Source organism: Rhinolophus hipposideros, assembly GCF_964194185.1.
Source record: "Rhinolophus hipposideros genome assembly, chromosome: 3".
Taxonomy (NCBI): domain Eukaryota; kingdom Metazoa; phylum Chordata; class Mammalia; order Chiroptera; family Rhinolophidae; genus Rhinolophus; species Rhinolophus hipposideros.
In genome coordinates, this window is record NC_138049.1 from 87,025,924 (window position 1) to 87,044,032 (window position 18,109).

The 18,109-nt window shown below is 32.6% G+C and overlaps 1 protein-coding gene across 9 annotated transcripts in view; it reads right to left on the reverse strand.

Moving 5' to 3' along the window:
- Positions 1-18,109, reverse strand: part of TINAG (tubulointerstitial nephritis antigen) — an 83,078-nt gene that overhangs the window by 43,879 nt on the left and 21,090 nt on the right. For all 9 annotated transcript variants that reach the window (XM_081045009.1, XM_081045013.1, XM_081045008.1 and 6 more), the window contains 3 exons: positions 17,425-17,539; positions 6,109-6,232; positions 1,197-1,347 (listed from right to left, as the gene is read on the reverse strand). In XM_081045009.1, coding sequence (XP_080901135.1) covers positions 1,197-1,347; positions 6,109-6,232; positions 17,425-17,539 — 390 coding nt within the window. The remainder of the gene's footprint in view (positions 1-1,196; positions 1,348-6,108; positions 6,233-17,424; positions 17,540-18,109) is intronic.

The window sequence follows — 18,109 nt, forward strand, 5'->3', positions numbered from 1 at the left end:
TTGTTGAAACCCTAATCTCCAGTGTGATAGTATTTGGAGACAGGGCCTTTAAGAGATAATTAACTTTAAAGGAGGTTATCAGGGTGGGGTTCACAATGGGATTAGTGTCCTTATAAGAAGAGGAAGAGACACGAGCACTTTCTCTGTTCTATGAGCACACAGGGAGAAGGCAAAAAAGGAAGAAGGCTCTGAAAACTGAATGTTCCACACTTTGATCTGGGCTTCTCAGCCTCCACAACTGTGAGAAATAAATGCCTGTTGTGTGTAAGCCGCCCAGCCTACGGTATTTTGTTATGTTAAAGTGAGCAAATTAATAAATGAGATTTAGTTAGGTCTCAATGATAACTTATATATTTAAGCTCCTTAAAGGCTTTGATTTTTATTACAGTACAAAACAGAAGCCAACCATGCACTACTACACCAGGAAGAGCCACCTTATTAAGCAAAATATGTGAAAAAAAAATTTTAAAGACATTTATTTCCACCTATCAATATCTGATACCTATTCTTTCATAGCATCTCACTCTTCTATAGCATTCAGTGGATGAGGAAATAACAGGTGAGCAGAACATATGTACTCGTATACTACTAGTTATCAGCTGCAGTATCCTTAGCTGAAGAACGTAGCTTGTCAGTAGATTAGCTCTCATAGTAGTTATTAGAATGCTGTGAGAGAATCAGAGTACATGAAAGTAAGGAAATGCAACCTGCCTCTTCTCATCAAATGAAATGGGGACAATTAATGATATTGACGAATTGAGGCAACTGTAAATTACTTCTTTATTTTATTCATCTGATTCTTAGTCTATCTTACTGGATATTATCTATTCATCATCTATCTGGGTAACCGAAAGGTTCAACAAAGGTATCAGTAATATCAATTAATCCATTTGTTCCTAGGGGAACAGTAGAGACATTTAGTTCAGAGCAACAAGAAGATGATGCTTATTTGAGTCTTTCTAATAATTTAGCTAGGAATATATGCATTATTTAAATAATTGTTTCCAATAGCTTATAATCTCAGTAGATACCAAATATAGTATACATTTAAATATAATACACATATTTATATAGATGTAGCATATGTATTTGTAAGGATTTTTGGTAAAAGTTTTGAAATATATACATTTTTCCTTATTCTAACCCCAAGTCACACTCATAAGAAGCCTAGAAATATATGTTCGGCAGCTATTTACCCACGTTTTCTCAGGTACCACCAAGCCCTATCGATGCTTCCACTATTACATCCATGACGGTTCTTGGCACAGCAAGAAATCAAATTCTGAGGGGACAGATTGGCTGTGTATCGACCCTTAGACTGAATTGCTATTCGGTCAGCTGCTACACCTGTTTCAAATAAAACATTGATTAACATTCGAATGGCACATGGTATTTCTAATAATTTACATAGTCCTTTTTATTTGAACCCTGAACTAGTCTTCTGAACTTTATGTACTTTAAAATTAAGGCAAAATAATATTAATACATCTTTCCAAAAATTCAACTGTGTCATAATTTTTGTCCAATTTTGGTATTGCTCCATTGTCTTATCAACTTCAAAGACTTTTCTGTTTTTTGTTTCTTTCATGTTCTATATACTCCTGAATTCTTTTTTATAATTTTTATTAAATTTAATGGGTGACATTGATTAATAAAATTATATAGGTTTCAAGTGTACATTTCTATAATATGTCATCTATATATTGCATCGTGTGCTCACCACACAGTCAGTTCTCCTTCCATCACCATATATTTGACCCCCTTTGCCCACTTTTACCTCCCCCACCCCCCTTTTACCCTCTGGTGACCACTAAACTGCTGTCTGTGATTATGATTTTGTTTGTTTGTTTGTTTGTTTGTCTTGTTCATTTGAATTCTTCATTAAGAAATCTGTCAAGTGAGACACCTTGAGGTCAAGGGCCATATCTTAGATTTATATCTCTTACACCTGGAACAGTGTTTTACACATAGTCGTGGATATATATAGTTCCACATAGTCGTGGAACAGTGTCTTACACATAGTCGTGGATTAAGTGTAAGACACTTAATCATATATATGTATGTATATATATGATTAAGATAAGGAAATTAGAAAAAACGATCATAGAAATATTAACTGAAAATTCAGGTATGCTAATCTGATATATTGGAAACAATTAAATCCTTGGTTTGGTTTTGTTGTTGTTTTTTTGCTTTTTTTTGTTTGTTTTTTTGTTGTTGTCTTTCTATTTATTTTGATTTAAGAAAATGTTTAACAGTTAACTTCAAGGAGTGGATGATGAGAACTTGTAATTTTGAACATCACCAAATACTTTTACTGTTTGAATATTTTTACAAAAATCAGGCATTAATTTTGAAATTAAAAAAAAAACTTTTAATAAGAAAATATTTAAATAACAGCCATCATTTTGTGACACTTCAGAACTTAAGGAGAGTCTGTTTGTTTTAATCAAACTTTAGAGGGAAATTCAGATGCCAGTAGAAACACATCAAATTCCTCAATCTTTACTGATCTAAATGTCAGTCAGACTCCAAGAATCTGTTTCAAATCCTGTAACTCATACCTAATGATTGTCTATTAAATACTTGGGTAGATGTTTAAATTATTTGTGTTTTGGTTTTTAAACTGGTATCTAATTTAATTATACAGGAGACTATCCTTATGCTAATGCAGACTGATATAAATCTACCATGTAAAACATCTAAAAGCTACATACACACTTTTATCCTTATAATATACTTGAAAATAATCATCTTAATCTTATTTTAGTAGATATGGAATTCAGATATACATATGTACCTTTTATGAAGGAAGCTTCTATCTTCTGTTTAAATAATTCCCTACCATGGCTGTTGTTAATTAATTCATCCTTTTCCCCAACACAAATTTATTGACTACCTACTAGATGACAGCTGTTCTAAGCACTGGAAATTACAATGATGAACAAGAAACAAGAGTGTCATAATTCTGCCTTCATAGAGTAATAGACTAGGGAAACTAATCAACTAGTAGCAAATAAGTATACGTGTTTTCATTTTGATCACACTACCATGATAAACTAATCTGAGTAATGAGATCATAAAAAAATTGGGGTGGGTGCCATTTTAGTACAGATATTTGTCTATCGGATACCTGAGATAGTCCCATTCTTGATATTGAATCTCTTAATTCAAGGCAACAAAGTCAGAACCTTTCTTCTATCCATCCAATTTTCTCAGAAGTTACAGTTTTTACTCATCAAAATTGTCTGTGTACTAGAAGCCAGCAAAGTGCTAATTTAGAATTATTCTAAAATAATTCATTTTAAAATAATCACTTACGTTTTTCTGTATATCCATGGTTTTTTATGTAACTACAGCATATGTACAATTCCATAGTACAATGATGGCACATTTTAGATGCTCAATATGTGTTGAGTCTATAACTTCCTACTTCCTTCTCAATTCCCAACAATTATTGTGCTAGGATATACAGGAGCAAAAGACATTATACTACCACCTCTGCTATTCTCAAGAAAAATTTAGTACAAAAAGATTCAGAATCAAATATAAATTTCTGAACTGTTATTGGAACTATTCTTTGACTTAGAATATACTTTTACAATGTAAAGAAAACAGGATTCAAGGAGTCAGAAACCTGGCTTCTTGGATCATTTCTGAGACTTCATGGCTTTTGGCTTTGGTTAAGTCACTTTGCTTATTTGTGCCTCTTTTAAAAAAACAAAAACTTGAAAAAGGTGACCTCTAAAATTTCTTCCAACCCCATGAATCTGCAGATTTCAACAAAAGGATAAATATTTTAAATTCTAATGGTATACAATATGTTGCACTTATACAGACATTTCAGAATCACAGTGAAGGTTTAATCCAAATTCACTAGAAATACTTAGAAAAGGTCAGAAGATTAAAGAATGACTCAATTCAGCAAATTGTTTTCCACTCTCTTTTTGAAAACTTTTATTGGGCTTTACCTCTGAGACACACTCTATTATTTTCCCTGCTTATTTTACTTTATCTCCAAATGTGTTTTGTTGCATGTATCACTCCAACCATTTCAAACATTTCAAACTCTTTTACCTCTTCAGCTTCTGATATATTGCTCAAATTTTATTTGGCTGAAATATATATATATATATAATATATATATTATATAATATATATAATATAATATATATTATATATATAGTATTGTATAAATATATAGTATTATATAAAATAATATAGTATAGTATTATATTATATATATACTATATATATATATATAGTATTTACTATGGCAAATCAAGCTGATGCTATTTATTTTTTTGAATGTTAAGTAAAGAAAATAATAAATTAGGTTCTTTTAAATATCTAGAAAGTTATGTCAGGAAGTAGTAGTTAAAATAAGAAAAATGTCTTTCAAAGAAGCTAAAAGCTATAAAATGGAATAAATAAGATATTAAAAATAATATCTTATGGTATGTAAACGATTATTTTAAAAGATATAAAAAAGAATGCATATATGTATGTTTTAATATCTTATTTATTCCATTTTATAGCTTTTAGCTTCTTTGAAAGACATTTTTCTTATTTTACTTACTTGCTGACAAAATTTTCTAGATATTTAAAAGAACCTAATTTATTCTTTACTTAACATTCAAAAACATAAATAGAATCAGCTTGATTTGCCATAGTGAATACACAGGATACAAAACTGTGTCCTCTGAAATCACAAAAGTGTTGAAAACCCTCTCCCTGGCAATAAATTACGTATGGGGACAAATCCAGACTTAGTCCTGTGCTGAGGCTATCTGTGTGTCTGTGACCTAGGGACACTAAAACACACTGCCCCATCCGCCCAGCAAGTTACTCTTAGCATTTCACCACCAACATTTTTCCTAAGACATCTTCAGAAATACTGGTCTAATCTAAAGTTAAAACAAAATTCTTATGTATCACCGAGGAGGTCTAATATATTAACCACATAAACATAAAATGACAAATGATTTATCTGATTAAATCTCTCTCTACCCATCTGAAACAGTGCTCAAAGAGATCCTGTGGATCCCTAATGCAGTGAGGACAAACATCAGAAAGCCAGGGAGCATTTATACTGGGGGAGGAGGAAGTAGCATAGAGGGAACAGAGGGAGCCACTACAGAGGTCACCTTGGCCATTGGCATCATTTCTAGAACAAACTAGATAACACTATTTAGACAAAGATAGCAGTACTTTTCTGTCCCAAGGAGTGCCACCCTGCAGAGCTGTCTCCTCTAAGAGCCTATGTACTGATTTCTCAATGCTTTCAGTGCTTAGACTGCTCTTAAGTACTCTTTTGGAAGTACCTTTAAAGCTTAGAGCATAGTTTTATGAAAATCTTTGATAGCAGCCAATCAACATCATGTTAGGTTCAATTTAATTGCTGGAATACAACCAACACTCCTCTGAGGATAATTTGGAGGCCAAATCTTAGCATTAATCTGAGTTTTTAATGCATGGGACTTGTGAACTTATATGAAAGTAACTATAAAAGAGGTATTACTACACTTTAGAAGTAAAGCAACACTAATTTGGAAAGTACTCTTATTAAAAGACCAATTATATCACTTTGGAGTCAGAATCTATATATTTGCTTTTATCTAAAATGAAACAAAACCCATTTAATCCAATATTATTTAGTTCTGAAGTCTTATTTTATATCAAATTAGTTTACCTATTTAATATATTTTTGAAAATCTTTTGAAAAGAATATAAAAATTACATGGATGCATGTATATGCATATTAATATTAATATTAAACACAGTATTATGGATGAAAAAGGAACCTTACACTCCTCTTATTATCTGACCTTAACTCTCAAAGGAAACACAAAATTTGGCAACTTTTATTTATTGTTCTTTTGATTTACTCTGTATTTAAAATTAGTCCCTAAAAATAGAGACAAACTTTCAGAGTAAATGGATTTTTATAACCTTCAGGTTGCTTTTTCTGGCCAGAATAAGATTTTATTTTAATTAATCAAATGTTAATATTTAAATATTCTAAATTTTAAAAACTTTTAATTATTGTCCCACAATCTAGAGTCAAAGAGAGAATTTATAAGGAAGTAATTAAAATGACTTTATTACTTGCTGTGGAAAATGCCCATGATGCAGCACAATTTTTTTGATCCAATGGGCCATGAGTCCATCCAGGCCATTTATAAGAAGCAACAAAAAACTCTGGAAGATCAGTTATTGCAGGTAAAGAAGCCTAAAGAAAAAGAGGCAGATGTGTCAGATTTTCTCACATGCATCCTAATAACCATTATAAGAAAATGCCATGCCCTTTTATAACATTTATCATTGTTGTTTTTTTTTTTATTTTGTACATTCATGTTTTCTGAATGATATCCCTGAACAGCATTAGTTATAAAAATTTCTATTTCATATATGTTTAAAAATGACAATTCAATGTGAGGAATCATAACAGTTACAAAAATATAAGAATAATATACAGAATGTTTATTCTGTGTTACCATACAGTACAATGATTTTGTCCAATGTTTTTGTCATCTTAAATCAGAATTTTGGTCATCCATGTGAGAGATCATGTGGTGTTATTTAAATTTGGTCTCATAAATAATATTTACTTTATATCCCTCCTGGGTGTCCGATGGACATGTGTCCTGTTTGGGAGACCACCTCAGGGATGCTGTGGATGCCTGGTCATGGCATTGTACACCAGAGGCTGGACATTAATGAATGCCAACTATAATTTTATGTGTATAATGTGATGGCTCGGTGTGAGGTCGGGGTGGTGGTGGATGGGGGGAGGGGGGTTCACGGTGTGAGGGATGTAAAAATAAAATTAAAAAATAAATAAATAAATAAATAATAAAAAATAAAAAAAAAGAAAGTGTGTGTGATTCTATATGAAATTAATTTTGAAAGAATGCATTTGTAACAACTATGCATTAGAACATCTGGAGCCCCAAGGAACACCAATTTTATACCAGTTATTGGGAAACAAAACTGGGACAAAGTTGGTTGATATTTATAAAATCTTCAAAGGTTAAAAAGAACTTCAGGAAGCGTGTAATACCGAATATACAATACCATTACATCTTAAGATCCCAGGTAAGTCCTGACACAGTCAGTTTCAGATGCTGTCTTTCAAAGAAGGCAAATTAAACTTTATAGACCTTGCTCTGTTCACGTCACTCCCAGAAAGTCTAAAACACAATGCCCTGTTTTTTTCTCCAAAACTTTTCTAAAGAGTGATAACTTTCACTTCCATAAATAATCAGGACTCTAACCAAATAAGGACCTGTTTATTAATTTTTATCACTAGCATACTCACATATTCACACATGCACACCCATTTTTTTAAGTGTTTTAAAGTTTTCAAAATGTTTTATTATTCAGTACTTTTTTTATCTTTTCAATAGCTCTACGTGATATAATCAGGGCAAATATTATTCACTCTATTTTGTGAATGAGGAATTAAACTCCTAAAACTTAAATGACATGCTAAGGCCTCTCAGTTAAATAAGAAATAATCCTGAAACTAGGATTTACAAACAGGTTTTACAATTCTTACCATTATGCTCTATCATTTCCACTATTTATCAGAAATACGTGGATACTTTGCAACAGAAGTAAAATGTCTATGAAACCTAAAACTTTACTTCTTTAAAAGTTTTAAGATTGTGCATTGAACAAGTCAGGCTACCGATGCCATATCTTGCAAATAAAATTACTTCTGACAAGTATATAATAGCTTTAAAGACTAAAGGAAAATGTTGAATTTACATGTCTGCTTGAAAAAATATCCCTCCAAAATATTTATACATTTGAATTTTAATGAGAGACTTCAGTTTTGATTTAAAGAACTATTATCAACTGATAAGAAAGTTATTAAATCTTGATTTCCATTATTAACAACACTGCTATTTAGATGATGGAAGAAAAGTGCAGAAAACATCAAGCAGATTCATACAGAAATCCAGGTGCTCTTAGATTCTTATGCCATTAGATTGACCATACTAAAAAAATTAATAGTTGGAACAGAATAAATTTACTGCTCTGAGTAGATAGTTTCAGAGATCTGAGACAGAAATACAGTAGTCCCTCCTTAGCTGCATTTTTGCTTTCTGTGGTTTCAGTTACCCACAGTCAGTTATGATCTGAAAATATCAAATGGAAAATTCCAGAAATACACAATTCATAAATTTTAAATTGTGTGCTGTTCTTAGTAGCATGATAAAATCTTTCACCATTCCACTCCATTCCACCCAGAATGTGAATCATCCCTTTGTGCAACATCTCTATGCTAAATACATTCACCACCCATTAGTTACTCAGTAGCCATCTTGGTTATCAGATCACTTATCAGAGAGAGAGAGAAAGACCATATTAACATAACTTTTATTACAGCATATTGTTATATAAATTGTTCTAATTTATTACTAGTTATTGTTGTTAATCTTTTACTGTACCTAATTTATAGGTTAAATTTTATCACAGGTATGTATGTATAGGAAAAACATAGCATATATAAAGTCCAGTACTGTATGGGTTTCAAGTGTCCATTCATGGTCTTGGAACGTATCCTCCATGGATAAGGGGGTATTACTGTACACATTTCTCATACATTACTCATATGTCCCAATTTTATTATTGGCTTATGAGTGTGCTTTTAAGCATTTATAATACTAAGTTGCCTCACGTATTAAAAAAAAAGTATCAGTTGTTATTTTATCACTTTATAATTCCAATTTAATAACATAACTAGGATACTTCCCTTCTCTGTGGAAGCAATAAAAATATAACTATTACTTCTTCAAATATATTTCAGCAAGGTTGAGTTACTTAGAATTTGACATCCATATTCCAAAGCCTCCCAGAGAGTTTTGTATTTGAGGGGTATTCGAAAAATATCTGATAATATTGAGGAGATATATATCTACCTGGTAGATTTCATCTCTTTAAAAAACAAGTTTTTCCTGTGTGGGCATATTAAGCTAAATTATAATATCAGCATGCATTTGTTGCATTTATGACTTAGTATTCAAATATAAAAATATGTATAAATGGCTAATCCTCAATAAGATAAGGCAATAGAGAAACAACAAGCAAAGTAACATTTTCATTGAAAACATATTTACCAACACAGATCAATTCATGAAGCTCACCTATTGCATCTTTCAAGATTTTTCCCACTTATTTAATATTGCTTTTCTTAAAAACAACCCCATAGGTTTTGAGGCCCAATGGGCATACATTAGTTTGCAATTTTATTTACCTTATGATATCAGATAACCTGATATACTGATTACAAACCAAATTATATACCCCACAATTATATAATTACTATATTCCCTTGTGAAGTGTTTTTTAATAGCTTACAAATAAAGGTAGGCATCACAAAATAACAGCTTTTGGAATAGGTATAAAGTCTGGCTTCAATGAATCATACTTCTTTTCCTTTTTTTGTGTGGGGGGGGGGCAAAGTATAGTTTAATAAAGCAAAAGAATCAAAGGATCAGCTGAGAGTGACAGAAATTCCAAAATAACAGTGGCTTAAAAAGTTGGAAATGTATATTTTTAAAAGATTTACACTATTACATATGGGCATTTTTAATTCTTTTAATTATAATGCTAAAAAAATTCATTCATAATCTAATTATATTTCGAAAATTAACAGTAGTCAAATTTGAGGTTAAATTTAAAGTCTCTCTATTTCAATATTTCTATTTAGAAATTAGAGATTAAAGATATTGTGATTCAATAAAAGAATGAAATGCAATGGTGAACACTGGGGAACTTCTTTACAGTAATTCCTGTATTTAATTCCATCAAAACCTCTGGAAGAATAATGCAAACAACCACAGAGCAGCTTGAGAACAAGCTAATCAAATTCTGGACAGTCTTACTAGGAGCCCATATCTACACAATATCCACTATATGAATCATACACTCTATCTCCAGTTTTACTTTACCCCACTTAAATTTGAATAATCAGAGTGACCTGAAACTCAAAGGAAGGCAACAGAGAATATCATTCTGTTCTGACCTTCACAATCCAAAGCCATGAATACCAATGAACTTCTTTTAAACTATTTGGTGTTGGAGAGGAAACGGCTAATTTTCTGGTTGCTAACGGCAAAATGAATTTTTCATCTTTAACAATATTTGCCTTCATTTCTTAACTCTGAAAGAGTTATGCTTTGATATTTCTCTAGTTTCTATTTCTAGAGTAATTTTTTTAAATGATCTACTTCTTGTAAATATCCATTTTTATTGATCATTCTATAGCAAGTAGTGTTACCGTGTTTCCCCGAAAATAAGACCTAACCGGAAAATAAGCCGTAGTATGATTTTTCAGGATGACATCCCCTGAACATAAGCCCTAATGTGTCTTTTGGAGCAAAAATTAATATAAGACCTGTTCTTACTTTCAGGGAAACATGGTAGTTCTTCTCCAGTCCTTCCCCTTTTCATAGACTTTTCCTTGATTCACAGTAATAACAATTTTAGCTCAGTACATGCCCACTCAGGAAAATGACTACATTCCCCAGCCTCACCTTGGCTACTAGCTGTGGCCATATTACAAAGTTCTGGTCTTTAGGGTGTAAGCAGAAGTGTCACTGGAAGCTTCTGAGACCTTTCCTTAAGAGATTAGCACTTTAATTTTACTTGTTTATATTGATTTTTTATTTTCTTTTACTGCTGGCAAGAATTTACGTATTACAGATGGACAGGGAGCAGCCTTCTTGAACCATTATATGGTCTTGGATTGAAGGCTCTGCAAAATGGAACTAGGAGGAAGAAGCCTGAGTATCCAACACCATGAAATGCAATCCTACTAAAGGACTACCCACATATAGATTTGTTGCTAAGAAATTGATTTCTATGTTATTTAAACCATTATTTTTGGATATTTGTCACTCTAAGATGAGCTTAATCATAACTAAGACAGCACACATAACTGACAGGAAAGCTGCTAGGGCATTATCTTATTCATTTAACCCAGAACATCATCAAATGTAAGAAGCATCCCAATTTCAATGGGTAAAAAATTGAAGAAAATATGCATCTAAAAGTTGGTGAACTGCAATTATTTCCTAAAATGAGTTCCTTAGAACACTACTTTTGAGGCATTGTAATAGATAATTACAAAAGAAGGAGTTAATTTATCAAAAAGTTCTGAGAAACACTGGTTTTGAAAATTAGATTTTTGTCCTCACGGCAAAATTTTTTATAAACTACCTAAGCATTGTGCAGTGATAAGAAATGAAAAGAATGTTCATGATTTTAAATGTCTGTGACCCAGTGCAAAGTGTTTTAATTTCTTTCACATTGTTTTTATTGTGAGGCAGATCAAAGGACTAGTGTTTCATGGAATAGACTTGGGTAAAAATTATATAGTATGGACTATATGGAACCAGGCTTAGGGAAGCCCGAGAGTAGATGCCTGTTATATCAACACTCCGAATCACTGCAAGAATTGACTTAACAGCTCCAAATATATGCTGATAGCCAGGGGGAAATGAATTTTCACATTTCCTTTTGAAGATTTGTCTTGTGGTGATCAATTCAGCCCCACGGTGTTGTTCAAATCATGTTCAGTTATTTCACAGTGTTACGCATCAAACTGTGACTAAGTATAAAAAATGAAAGTGAAAACTCAGAAATTGATTTGAGAGATAAGACATTCATTCTGCTACAAGTTCATCAAAATAAGGAGTGAGGCCTGGTGCATATTTTATTTCAGGTTTACTGAATGAAGGGTCTGGGGTTGCATTCTGAGAAGGAGGGGAAAAAAGAAAAGACAGAGACTTGGGAAGACAGAAGTAAATGCTTTGGTGCTCTTTGGATTTTAAAACTCTTCATTCAGAGACAGCAAGGATGTCTCTGACATCCTATTCTGTCCCTGGATCTTCACCTACACAGAAGAGAAGATTCTGAGGTCAGCTGAGGGAAATATATACTTAAACAAACTCTACCATGACATCTGGCCATACCTTTTTCTGCAGCATCATTGACACCTATTGTATTTTATAAAATGATTATAAAATCCTGATGCCATTTGCCATGTGTTATGTATGTGGGAGCTAAACATCAATTTTACAGGAAAACTAGTCACTTTTGTTCAATATTGTATGAAGACCATAACTATATAACTGTGTTTTCACTTTCCTAGTCAGTGTTTTAGTTTCTACAGAAGCTTCTGTTTACACAGGTGACAAACATTGGAATCAAGTAGAAGATGTTTGTTCAGGAGGGGTTATTCCTAATCAAACAAAAAATTCCAATAACCCATGAGGCATAAAAGCTAAACTTGGTAATAATTCACTTTGATTTTTTTCCAAAGGTACTTCTCATCCCTCCCTTAGTTTTTGCTATCATTGAAACATATTTCAGAAAGGAAAAAAACAAATTCTTCCTTTTATAACTAATGACTAGAAAATAAATCCAGTCAATCAAATACTGTGTTACTTAAACAATAATAAAGTATCCAGATTATTAAATAAATTTTCATTTTTCACCTCAATGATTGATGGCTTTAGAAGTTATTATATAATACATAAAATATTATTTTACTTTATTTCACTTCCAACAAACCATAGGAAAGAAAAGCGTTTTTCCTATGTTAGTAATGCTGCCGGTAGCTAACACAAACTAAATCCATTTATATAGAGTGACTGAGAAAAGATGTACTAATAAGCTATGAGACTAACAAAAAAATTTTAGAGCAGTTTTACATACACCAATCTCATTCCATATACTGTAGTACAGCTACAGGTTTTAAATATTATTCCAGGCTTATTAATGTTCTAAGTTTCCAAATAGTTTCACCTTAGATATGATATTTACCTGTAATAGCTTTTGTTAATTTTATTGTTCTCCCTGGGTAATCAACAACAAAACTTTATTTATTTTTTTTTAACTGAGCTGAGTACAGAAACGAACTCTTAATTTCCCCCATTTGTATTTGAAAATAGAACGTTTCCTTCAAAATATTGCAATATTTATAATAGGTTATAACACAGAGAAGCTTTTTGAAGTTATTTCCCAAATTCAAAAACACTTGAATAGTATGTCTGGAAAAACAATCAAATAGAGTTGTTGATTAGATTTGATTTGATATGATTTGATTTGATTTAGGAGCATAGATAGTAGAAGTTTCAGATTCACCAGAAATATGCAAACTCCAACAGGGGCAATAAATCCAAAGCTACACCTTTCCTTATGAAATAAAATGCTGTAAATGATGAAGCTTTGGATAATTTAGTCCTTACAGAATTTACCTGTTTCAGAACACTGCTATTCTCCCAAGGTTAATCCAGGGAGAAGGAACAACTTTATATATTATGCAATAATTTATTTTTATGTTTTACTATATTCTGAGTACTATTCTAAGCATGTCTCATTCAGCATTTTATGGACTTCTTACAACCTTATGAACTAGGCTCTACTGCTATCTCCATTTCACAGAGAAGGAAACTGAGGAAATGAGAAGCCAGGTTGACCCATGCTCATGCCCATCACTGTATGTGGGATGGTACCACATGGGTAAACTCACTGGCCTACACAGGCCTATTAATAGACTTCAATTGTATTATTTCTCATGGCTCAAAGGAACTTCAGTCAGTGCCAGTTTTGCATACAGTCATAACTTGTTGTCTTTATTGTTTCTTTCTGAGTCACTGAGAAAATCCTATTTTCCCTAATTATACTTCTTCCTCCAGCACTCTTATTTTAATATTTTAGCTTAAATTAGCGTTTCCTACAGTGTGCTCTGTGGAGCCAAATCCTGAGGAATATTAACAATCATTATTAAAAAAAAAAAAAGTTATCTGATCCCATGAATTTAGGAGACACAGGCTGAAAAAATGTTAATGGGATAATGGTTCTTAGTGTGTTCAATAGATAATGAATCGTGTGACTCTTCAGAAGGAAGAGATAATGTACCATTTCACAAATTTATTTGATCACAGATGGGACACCTTTATTCACAATCTTGCAAGATTGGCAGCCCATGGAACAATGTTGAGAAATATGGAAACAAGGTTTAAACCATGCTATCACCTGTTTTGTACCAAGAGGAGACAAAAGGCTCAATGAGCAGAATTTAAAGTTCTGTGGGGAACTATAGTTCTTCTAAAGGCCAGCTTCCAATCAGTCCCTTTGTGAGTCTATACATACAGCATGCAATGTTTCAATGTACTGACAGAGAATGGTTGATTCATCCAATCATCTTAACATTTTTAGCGTAGAACAATTTGGAGCAGAGCTGTACAATCAAGGCATGCCTTTGAACAATCTCAAGATAACACTTTCAGGAAAAATTTAAGTATGAATTGATCAGCAGCACTTGTTGACCTGGCACAGGACAAAATCCTAAAGTGGGAGAAATGAGTCTTTGTACACAGTAAGAAGCTACAGGGTCTAAGCACGGTCCCTCTCAGCCTTTTTTCTCCCCCGTCTCTTTTTTATTTCCTTTCATCCACTCTGCTTGTACCAAGAGAAAACAATAAGTTTATGTTTCCTTTTGTCTGCCCTCATTTAGGAATGCTAACCAGGAAGGGCTCTCCAAAATCTTTAAGTTGCCTTTCCAATCCTCCACTATCAACTTATTACTATTCCTCATTGTTACGAATCATACGCTACAAAAATTCATTTGAATTAAACGAATTCATATAGATTAAACAGACTTTTCACATTTAAATGATCATGGAACTCTTTATACAACACCTATAGATTTTTCTCTGACTCATCCTCAGCAGACACATTCTGGGAATAGTGAGTTAAGCCAAGGAAGAAAGCCAGGAAACCAGCCAGGGAAGAGAAAAGCAACCCCCAGGAACCAGGGACAACTCATGTCTCATCTTTCCTATCCTGGATAAAGAATTCTGTGAAACCCAACTTCTGTCTAGGTAATGTGAGCAAGGGACGTGTTTTGGGATGGGGTTGCAGTGGAGTTTCTTAGCAAAATCAGTATCACTGTTGGCAACGGCCTACCTTATCTGTACATAGAGACCACCCTGTGTTGAAAACTATATTTCAAAATTGGGAAAAAGTGGGGTGGGGGGAGTTTGCAGAAGCACACCCACAAAAAAATAATTTATTGTCAATGCACTCAGAGGCAACTTGATGTATCGTGATATTTTCATGTAGTCACCAGGTGAAAAATTAACCAATGTTTTAGCTCTTCCTGTAGCTACCAGTGTGGCTCAATTCATATTCATCTCATGTTCTTCCTAGAAGTACTTACTATATTTCTAATTTTCTTATATCTGACCAGATATTAGTACAATGCCAACACTTAGAAACTTTTGAAAGGCCCTTGATCCTCAAGCTACTGTGCCCTAGAAATAAGCTATTTCCTTGACTTCGTCATAAGTGGGTAATGAAACTCTAACAGATCAGCCGAATGTTCCTTATTGCTTTCTTGGAATTACTAGGCAACTGTATTATATTAATTCATAGCATTAGGCAATTTAAATGCTTCCAAAGTACTAATCATTACGATTTTTTCATTTAAATATCACCATAGTGACTTTTATGCAAACAAATCCCAGCCGCCAATAATGATTTAGAATTAGATTTCCTTTTCTGTGTTATTTTGAGTGGCAATTTGGGGAAAAAATGTACCTCATTTTCTCCAGAATATAAAATATTCCAAGTTGCCAAAACTAAAACCTAAAAAGGAAATATTATAAATAATCCAGAGCAAATGTCTATAAACACCCAAACAAGTATTTGGGGGACTGGGACCCTCAATAAAAGCAAGGGCAAGAACAATCCTGATAAATGTATTTTTTTTGTGAACAATTCTGCCTCTTTTCTTCCAGATGAGGACAAAAATGAAAAAAAAAAAAAAAAAACACTAGCCAGGAAAAAAAAAATTAACTTTTTCCAATTGATCATACAGTTAGGTCACTAAAATCCATGAATCTGAGCCACACCTCTAAAGAGTTCATATCTTATTGATTGTAGGAAAGACCCCAAAATACATCTAAACTGACCATTGTACAAAGCTAGCTCTGGTTCAAAGATAAAAGGGCTTTTTGCTATTTTGAACATGAATGGACCAAAGCTAACTTGTTCTACTAAAACTCTAAGGACTATTTTTGGGGGACGGATCTTTTAAGATGTCTAGGCTCTGCAATTTAAGTGATTGTGTGGTGGCTTTTCACTTCTTTCTATCTCAATGTGACTTCACCTCTCTCGATTGCAATTTTCTTGTCTTTAAAATGTGGATAATTCCAGTACCCACTGCATCAAGCTGCTGTGGGAATTAGATGACATCAGGTATCAAAGTGCTTATAAGAGTGCTCAACACACAACCACTCAATAAATGACAGCTATTATTAACTTTTCTGATAATAGTTATAATTTAGAAGGCCCTACTAGTGCAATTCGAATTGGAATAACTGAGGTGATTAAATCTCAAAAAAGCTAAGCACATTAAATGTTTAATGAGAAACCTGTGGATTTACAGTTTACCCAGGAGCAAATAGCGCTGCTTGCTCTGAGATGAGAGCTTCCTGGCAGCCAGAACCTGATTATCTTCATTGCAGAGTGAAGAGGCTGTACTCCAGCAGCCTAGGAGCCGAGTTCTGCCGTAGGCATTTGTTGAAGGGCCTTGAATATAAGCAACATGTCAACTGGAAAGTATGTGTGCCTGAGAGACACCATACATTTCAGGTGGTAAAATGGAAGCTCAAAGAGTTAGAGGTCTGTGATACCTATAGGGATAGAAGACTCTTCACGCAAGATACCTATTATCAGATGATAATACATCTTAAAAATGGCCAATATAATAGTGCACACTAGGGAAAACCAATACAATAGAGCAAAAAACATGAATAATAAGAAGTGTAGCCATATTACAAAGGAATTTGCCAGGCAATTAGGCAAAATTTGAAGATGTCCTTTTAAAGGAAATTTTGAGGATTTTGGGGGGATAAAACTTTATTAATCATCATACCATACAATACCATACAAGTCTGTACTTACTGGCATTTATTTTATCCTCATGTGATATTGGGTATTCCAAGAGACACCAAAACTCTCTTTTTGATGAATTCACAAAATAGTTGTGCTTACTTTCAAAAAAAAAAAATAAGGACAACTAATGACTTGCTTAAGCATTGGGTCACTGAACAGCCGATGATCAGAAACACGAACTTCTATGGAATTATTAGCAATGTAAATGAACATGCAATTGTTCTTGAAGATAGGGGACTATATCTAACTGACATTAGTGAAAACTTTCAAAATCTACATGAAATTTTGAGGGCTATAACAACTAATTTTTAAAATTTATATGACAAAATTACAACTCTGAAAGCTCAAAACTCACCATTTTAGTTATTTAAAATGGGTTTAAATACACATATGAACACACCTATACAAACACACATTAATGAGTCAAACAGAGAAAACACTTACTGTCACTTCATTCATACTCAGAAGCATGGGGCTGGGTGGCAAGGTGCCAAGACGATATTTGAAACCTTCTTCTAAAGTCATTCCCCAAAATTGACTGTAGTTCTGGGCTGTCCATCTATTTTACAAATGAAAGAGAAAAATATGTACATGTTATGCAATATCACCTTTATAAATACATGTTTATATTTCTGAAATTATACAGAAGCAAATCTCACAAAATTTAAACTATTAATGCATGGTAGATATTTTTTATATAAGTAATACATTATTGATTATTCTAGCAGTGACGCACATAAGACACTCTTCCTAAATGAGGTCTATTTTAATTATTGTAATAACTCATGAGGAACCTGAGGCTATATCAATATAGATTAAACTTAAGAATATGAAATCTTTATATACTGTAAAGGTATTAAGTGGTAATAAGTCCAATATCTGTAATTTCTTTTAAATGTCATTAAATGTATTATTGAAAGGAGCTTGAATGTACAGAATTGTACTTATAGATTCAATAGGGTAATATGCTTTATTTACAATTTTTATTTGAAAAGAAGTTGATCATATAATAAAAAGAAGTAACTTATATTTCACTTATAATGGCATGAAATATTGAGAATAAAATAGATATGTTTTAAAAGATTACATCAGTGCTAATTAATTTTATTACAATTTATTGAAAAATTTT